This window comes from Tursiops truncatus, chromosome X (assembly GCF_011762595.2).
Source record: "Tursiops truncatus isolate mTurTru1 chromosome X, mTurTru1.mat.Y, whole genome shotgun sequence".
NCBI classification, from domain to species: domain Eukaryota; kingdom Metazoa; phylum Chordata; class Mammalia; order Artiodactyla; family Delphinidae; genus Tursiops; species Tursiops truncatus.
Genome location: NC_047055.1, coordinates 43,806,861 through 43,815,307, shown reverse-complemented (window position 1 = coordinate 43,815,307; position 8,447 = coordinate 43,806,861). Strand labels below are relative to the sequence as shown.

The 8,447-nt window shown below is 43.4% G+C and overlaps 1 protein-coding gene across 1 annotated transcript in view; it reads right to left on the bottom strand.

Annotated features, from left to right (window-relative positions):
* Positions 1–222: 222 nt before the first annotated feature.
* NOX1 (NADPH oxidase 1) overlaps positions 223–8,447 on the bottom strand; it is a 51,071-nt gene continuing 42,846 nt past the window's right edge. The window contains 3 exon segments of the mRNA XM_073798884.1: positions 223–996; positions 5,686–5,810; positions 6,006–6,152. Coding sequence (XP_073654985.1) covers positions 870–996; positions 5,686–5,810; positions 6,006–6,152 — 399 coding nt within the window. The 3' untranslated portion in view covers positions 223–869.

Sequence of the window (8,447 nt, the reverse complement as noted above, 5' to 3'; positions counted from 1 at the left end):
TCTTTTTTTAAGACTAGACATTAATAAAACCCCTTGATAAAAATGGCAATAAAGAATCCTTGTTGACTAAATAATCATCCTAAGATGGAGTTCAAGTTTTCACAATTATTTCCAACAGAACAATGCAAGCTAATGACAACATAACTGACTTTCAATTATAATACAATTTCAATTATGATTAGCATACTTCCAAGATTTTCTTTCCCAAATGGAGAGCCTAGGTAAAGTAACAAAAGATTTATTCATTAAGCAAAGAAGAAAATCCTTCATTTTTTGACAAGCAAAAATAAGTAAAGCATAAATTGCTGTTCACACTGGATAAGACCATGTTTAACAGTAAGAATGTATATAGTGTTATATAGGTATTGAGTTCTTGGTAATTCTATGTTTGTTGTTTTACTATTTATGCTTATTATTATGTTTTGTCATTAATTCTTTAATAAATTTTTATTTAAAAAAATCACCCTACTTAGAAATCTTCTTTGTGGGTGGGAGGGAGAGGAGAATGTGACCCAGAGTCCAGGAGACAGTAACACTTGGAATCAACAAAATCACCTGGAGTTAAATTGTGTAACTGTCAACCACGTCTCCCATCAAGCCTTGTTTCAATCATGGCATTCCAGAAGGATTTACAGTTGTTTTCCCGAGAAAGGATCCATGGGCTTTGCAATTATTGTGACTTCTGAAGTTCTTAGGTCCATGAAGCTCAGTGATGACGAAGTTGAGTCCAATCAAAAAAGAATACCAGGGAGTCAAGGCTTGAAAGAAACATGTTATTGTCCTTAAGTGGTTGCCCAAACCTGACCAGACCAAGTAAATTGTTGAAGATACAGAGGCTAAATGCAGATTGCCATCCTTATTCTTATAATTCAGAAATTTTCATTGTTGAAGTAGAATTGAACCTTCTTAGGATCCAGGCTGGAGTACTGATGACAGCATTTGCACAGGCTCTTTGCCAAAGTCTGAGGACCACATAGGAAGACTCCCACCGCCGACCTGCAAGAATAGAATGGTAGCCAGAGTTAGTTAGAATGCAGCAAAGGCTGCTGACAATGTTTGAGGGAATGGTTTCTGCCTCTGCTAGGCCTCTACTACTCCCAACAACCTTACATAAAAATTCAGTTATTGACTTTTTCATGTTCTTCATGTTCGTCTTCTCACCTTTTCCGCTTGCAAGCCCCAAATATGCTCCCAACTCTTAACCCTCTCAGCACTCAGCCTTGCCTACTCTATTGAGCACAGACAGGAGATGGAGTGCAGTGCACTGATGAAGTACTAGACTCTGAAGCCAGGCTGTCTAGGTTCCAATCCCTGTTCTGACATTTGTCCCAGCTGTGTGACTTTAGGCAAGTTTCTTAACCTCTCTGTGTTTCAATATTCCCCCCTGTAAAATGGGATAGTATCCACCTCACAGGGTTGTTTGAAGGTTTAAACAAAAATAACATGTAAAGCAATTAGAAAAATGCCTGGCATATAGCAAGTGCATATGTTAGCTGCCATTAAATGCATCCAGTGTTTTCTCACACTGAAGAGGTGGTGGTTCTTATTGCCAAGGATAATCTTTCTAACTAGGCTCTGGGTCTCACCCTGTCCTTTCTTCCCTCATACCTTCCTCTCCCCTCTTTTTCACTTGAGACATAATTCACATGACTTAACATTCACCCTTTTAGAGTGTGCAGGTAGTGCTTTTTAGTATAACCGCAAAGTTGTGCAACCATCACCACTATCTAATCCGAGAACATTTCCATCTTCCCAAAAAGAAAGCCCATACACATTAGCAGTCACTCCCCATTTCCTCCCAACCGCCCCCACTCCCTGCCCTAGACAATCAAGTATACTTTCTGTCTCTAGATTTGCCTATTCTGAACATTTCATATAAATGGAATCATACAATATGTGGCCTTTTGTGTCTGGTTTCTTGCACTTAGCATACTGTTTTCAAGGTTCCTTCATGTTGTAGCATGTAATATACTTCATTCCTTTTTACAGCTGAATAATATTCCTTTGTGTGAATATACCACATTTTGTTTATCCATTCATCTGTTGGTGGACACTTGGGTTGTTACCACTTTTTGGCTATTTTACATACATTCACATACAAGTTTTTGTGTGGACATATGTTTTCATTTCTCTTGGGTATGTACTTAGGAGTGAAATTGCTGGGTCATGTGGTGATTCTATGTTTAACATTTTGAGGAAATGCCAGAGTTTTCCTAAAGTGCTGCACTGTTTCACATTCCCATAAGCAACGTGGGAGGAACTTGCCTACAGTTTCCCCATTTCCTCGCCAACTCTTGTTATTGCCCTTTTATTATGGCCATCCTAGTCCTGTCTCCCCTTTTGTATGTTTATTTTATTCCTATCTACTGTCTCCTGATCTGTCTATAAATATGCTTAGATCATCCTTAAACTAAATATGTATTTCCTGGACCCTGCCACTCCTCCAACCCTGTTGACAATACTCCTCTAGTATTTCCTCCCTTGGCTTCTGTGATACTGCTTCTACACATTCTCCTACTTCTTCCCTGGCTCATCTTTCTCCCTTCCCACATAACGTACGCATTCCTTAATACAACTTCAACTATCATCAACCCGACACAATAATTAACATAATCTCTTTTGTTTATATGCTGTTTTACAGTTTACAGAACATTTTTAATATATTGTCTTGCTTATTATTCACGACAATCCTGCAAGTGAGTAGAGCAGGCGCTTACTAATATAAACCCCCATTTTACATATGAGGAATCTGAAGATCAGAGGGCTTTGTAGCTCAAGGTCCCAGAACTAGAAAGTGTCAGAACTAGCAGTAGGACCCAGGATCATCTGAATCTGAGTCACTAAGTGTTCTCTCCGCTGCCTTCCTGAAGCCTTTCCTGATCACCCCATATGGACATAGACTTTTTCTCCGTGTCCATGTACCTGCTTCATGGAGTGCATCATTCTGCTTGAGTTGATTATATGCATCTCTTGTTAAAATGTGTGCTCCTTGAAGGCAAGAACCATATCCTATTTTTCTTTCAACCTCCAAATCTTTTAGAATAGTGTGTGCTGTACCCTATAGAAGGTAACCAATAATGTTTGTGGAATTGAACTGATCTTCACCTGCCAACTTGTTCCAAGGATTTATCTAATACGATCAGCTTAATCTTCCCATTGGAATAGCTTATTTTATGGCTGATTTTCATGCTCTAGCATGTCTCAGAACCCCTCAGAAAACTGAGGTCAGGTCATCAGTTAACTAGTTAATACACTCCAAACCCTTGTTACTTTAAGTAGAGGTCATTAAGGCCCAAAACAATGCATTTTTTAAAATTTAATTGTAGTTGACTTTTACAATATTGTGTTAGTTTCAGGTGTACAGCTTCAGATTCTTTTCCATTATAGGTTATTACTTCCCTGTGGTATATGTTACAATCCTTGTTATCTGTTTTATATACAGTGGTGTGTATCTGTTAATTCAATACTCCCAGTTTATCCCTCCCCCTCCCCTTTCCCCTTTGGTAACCATAAGTTTGTTTTCTATGTCTGTGACTCCGTTTCTGTTTTGTAAATAAGTTCATTTGTACCATTTTTTTAGATTCCACATATAAGTGATATTATATAATAGTTGTCTTTGTCTGACTTACTTCACTTAGTATGATAATCTCTAGGTCCATCCATGTTGCTGCAAATGGCATTATCTGAGTAGTATTCCTTTTTTTTTTTTAAAGAAATTTATTATTTTTTACTTATTTTATTATCTATTTTTTGGCTGTGTCAGGTCTTGGTTGCAGCATGCAGGATCTTCGTTGCAGCTTGCGGGATCCTCCACTGCGGCGCGTGGGGGCTCCTCATTGCCGTACTCAGGCTTCTCTCTAGTTGTGGCCCGTGTGCTCAGTAGTTGCAGCACGCGGGCTTAGTTGCCCCACGGCATGTGGGATCCCAGTTCCCCAACCAGGGATTGAACCCACATCCCCTGCATTGGAAGGTGGATTCTTAACCACTGGACCACCAGGGAAGTCCCTGAGTAGTATTCCATTGTGTGTGTGTGTGTGTGTGTGTGTGTGTGTATCACATCCTCTTTATCTAGTCATCTGTCAATGGACATTTAGGTTGCTTCCATGTAAATAATGCTGCTATGAACATTGGGGTGCATGTATCTTTTCGAATTAGAGTTTCCTCTGGATATGTGCCCAGGAGTGGGATTGCTGGATCATATGGTAACTCTATTTTTAGGGTTTTTTTTTTTTTTGTGGTACGCAGGCCTCTCACTGTTGTGGCCTCTCCCGTTGCGGAGCACAGGCTCCGGAAGCGCAGGCTCAGCGGCCATGGCTCACGGGCCCAGCCGCTCCGCGGCATGTGGGATCTTCCCAGACCAGGGCACGAACCCGCATCCCCTGCATCGGCAGGCGGACTCTCAACAACTGCGCCACCAGGGAAGCCCTATTTTTAGTTTTTTAAAGAAACCTCCATACTGTTTTCCATAGTGGCTGCACCAATTTACATTCCCACCAACACTGTAGGAGGGTTCGCTTTACTCCACACCCTCTCCAGCATGTACTATTTGTAGACTTTTTGATGATGGCCATTCTGACTGGTGTGAGGTGAAACTTCACATTGTAGTTTTGATATGCATTTCTCTAACAATTAGCGATGTTGAGCATCTTTTCATGTGCCTGGTGGCCATCTGTATGTCTTCTCTGGAGAAATGTCTGTTTAGGTCTTCTGCCCATTTTTTGATAGGGTTGTTTTTTCTTTTTTGATATTGAGTGGTATGAGCTGTCTGTATATTTTGAAAAGTAAGCCCTTGTCAGCTGCATTGCTTGAAAATATTTTCTCCCAGTCTGTAGGTTGTCTTTTCATTTTGTTTATGGTTTCCTTTACTGTGCAAAAGCTTTTAAGTTTGATTAGGTCCCATTTGTTTATTTTTGCTTTTATTTCTTTTGCCTTGGGAGACTGATCTAAGAAAATATTACTACAGTTTATGTCTGAGAATGTTTTGCCTAGGTTACCTTCTAGTTTTATGGTGTCATGTCTTATATTTAAGTCTTTAAGCCATTTTGAGTTTATTTTTGTGTATAGTGTAAGGGAGTGTTCTAACTTTATTGATTTACATGAGGCTGTCCAGCTTTCCCAACACCACTTGCTGAAAAGACTGTCTTATCTCCACTGTATATTCTTGCCTACTTTATTGAAGATTAATTGGCTGTAAGTGTGTGGGTTTATTTCTGGGCTCTCTATTCTGTTCCACTGATCTATATATCTGCTTTTGTGCCAGTACCAAGCTGTTTTGATTACCACAGCTTTGTAGTATTATCTAAAGTCTGGGAGGGTTATGCCTCCAGCTTTGTTCTTTTTCCTCAGAATTGCTTTGGCCCAAAACAGTGCATTTGAATTGTTCCCGTTCTCTATTTTGTTTGGTAAGACAACCAGAACTCAGTCTCTTTGCCTCACTGTTTGAATGCATGTGGGGACAACAAATGTCTTCTCGTCAATTACAAGATCAAGACCCTTATTTCGCTGAAACGCCACAGGAAATTTCCTCACTTTTAAGCAAGAATCTAAGATTGGTGCAAATAGTTTTGGCCCCAGAGATCTTTCCCAAGAGTGTTCAACATGCTGTAATACTTGTCCTAAACCTAAATCTGCAAAATGAATCAGTTCTGCAAAATCAATTCTGTAACTAGAAGAGAATACACTTACTTGGGGTGGGTGGTAGCTATTGTAGAAAACTCATTGTCCCACATAGGTCTCCCAAAGGAGGTTTTCTGTTTCAGACCTGTCAGGATATCAGTGGCCTTGTCAAAGCTTAATGCTGCATGACCAGCCTGGAGTCAGAGAAATAGGAAGTTAGAAAAAGCAGGTCCTGATAGCTGCCTCTTCCTTCAGCCACTTTTAAACTTGGGTGTGAAGGTGAGAACAGGTAGGAAATCATAAGAAATGATTATTTCTAATCAGCATGCATTATGTTTCGTCTGACATTCATCTTGCATCTTGGGAATTAGTCTGTTGTTTGAACTCACAAAGTTGCAGTCCCATCCGGTGAGGAAAAGACGGTAGTTTAGGAAACCCACTTTGCCTAATTCCTCCATCTCCTGTTCCAGGGAAACCAATAGGTCATTGAACCAAGCAAACGCACCTGTCTCCCTGTAGATCCAGTAGAAATAGATCTGGAATCAGCAAAAGAGAATATAGCCTTATTAAGTGCCCTTTACAATGTGCACTATGGTGACATGATTATGTACGTATACACTATATTTGTTGATCCAGTCTAAGAGTGACCTGAAAAAATCACCTCTACAATACAGCAGACTTCAGGTGGCATTAATGTCCAGAGTCCTAACAACTTCCCTTATGGAAAGAGAACTCCAACGTCAGCTTTAGTTCAAAGTGATTTTAAACTCCAATTGAAAATGAAGACCCAGAGGACTTCCGGGAAGATGGCGGAAGAGTAAGACGCGGAGATCACCTTCCTCCCCACAGATACACCAGAAATACATCTACGCGTGGAACAACTCCTACGGAGCACCTACTGAACACTGGCAGAAGACCTCAGACCTCCCAAAAGGCAAGGAACCCCCCACGTACCTGGTTAGGGCAAAAGAAAAAACTAAACAGAGACAAAAGGATAGGGACGGGTCCTGCACCAGCGGGAGAGAGCTGTGAAGGAGGAAAAGTGTCCACACACTAGGAAGCCCCTTCGCGGGTGGAGACTTCGGGAGGCGGAGTGGGGGAGCTTGGGAGCCGCGGAGGAGAGCACAGCAACAGGGGTGCGGAGGGCAAAGCGGACAGATTCCAGCGCAGAGGATCGGGCCGACCGGAACTCACCAGCCGAGAGGCTTGTCTGCTCGCCCGCCGGGGCGGGCGGGACTGGGAGCTGAGGCTCCGGCTTTTGTCGGAGCGCCGGGAGAGGACTGAGGTTGGCGGCGTGAACACAGCCTGCAGGGCGTTAGTGCACCGCGGCTAGCCAGGAGAGAGTCCGGGGAAAAGTCTGGACCTGCCGAAGAGGCAAGAGACTTTTACGTCCCTCTTTGTTTCCTGGTGCACGAGGAGAGGGGATTAAGAACGCTGCTTGAGAGAGCTCCAGGGACGGGCGCGAGCCGCAGCTAAAAGTGCGGAGCCCAGAGACAGACATGAGACGCTAAGGCCGCTGCTGCCGCCACCAGGAGGCCTGTGTGCGAACACAGGTCACTAGCCACATGCCCTTCCGGGGAGCCTGTGCAACCCGCCACTGCCAGGGTCCCGGGATCCAGGGACAACTCCCCCGGGAGAACGCACGGCGCGCCTCAGGCTGCAACGTCACGCCGGCCTCTGCCGCTGCAGGCCCGCCCCACACTCCGTGACCCCCAAACTCCGTGACCCTCCCTACCCCTCGGCCTGAGTGAGCCAGAGCCTCCGAATCAGCGGCTCCTTTAACCCCGTCCTGTCTGAGCAAAGAACAGACGCCCTCCGGCGACCTACACGCACAGGCGGGGCCAAATCCAAAGCTGAGCCCCTGGGAGCTGTGAGAACAAAGAAGAGAAAGGGAAATCTCTCCCAGCAGCCTCAGAAGCAGCGGATTAAAGCTCCACAATCAACTTGATATACCCTGCATCTGTGGAATACCTGAATAGTCAACGAATCATCCCAAATTAAGGAGCCCTGTGGATGAAAGGCTCTTGGTGCTGCAGCCAGGAGTCAGTGCTGTGCCTCTGAGGTGGGAGAGCCAACTTCAGGACACTGGTCCACAAGAGGCCTCCCAGCTGCACATAATATCAAACAGCAAAAATCTCCGAGAGATCTCCATCTCAACGCCAGCACCCAGCTTCACTCAACGACCAGCAAGCTACAGTGCTGGACATCCTATGCCAAACAACTAGCAAGACAGGAACACAACCCCACCCATTAGCAGAGAGGCTGCCCAAAATCATAATAAGTCTACAGACACCCCAAAACACACCACCAGACGTGGACCTGCCCACCAGAAAGACAAGATCCAGCCTCATCCACCAGAACACAGGCACTAGTACCCTCCACCAGGAAGCCGACACAACCCACTGAACCAACCTTAGCCACTGGGGACAGACACAAAAAACAACAGGAACTACGAACCTTCAGCCTGCAAAAAAGGAGACCACAAACACAGTAAGATAAGCAAAATGAAAAGACAGAAAAACACACAGCAGATGAAGGAGCAAGATAAAAACCCACCAGACCTAACAAATGAAGAGGAAATAGGCAGTCTACTGGAAAAAGAATTCAGAATAATGATAGTAAGGTTGATCCGAAATCTTGGAGATAGAATGGACAATAGAATGGACAAAATGCAAGAATCAGTTAACAAGGACCTAGAAGAACTAAAGATGAAACAAGCAACGATGAACAACACAATAAATGAAATTAAAAGTACTCTAGATGGGATCAATAGCAGAATAACTGAGGCAGAAGCACGGATAAGTGACCTGGAAGATAAAATAGTGGAAATA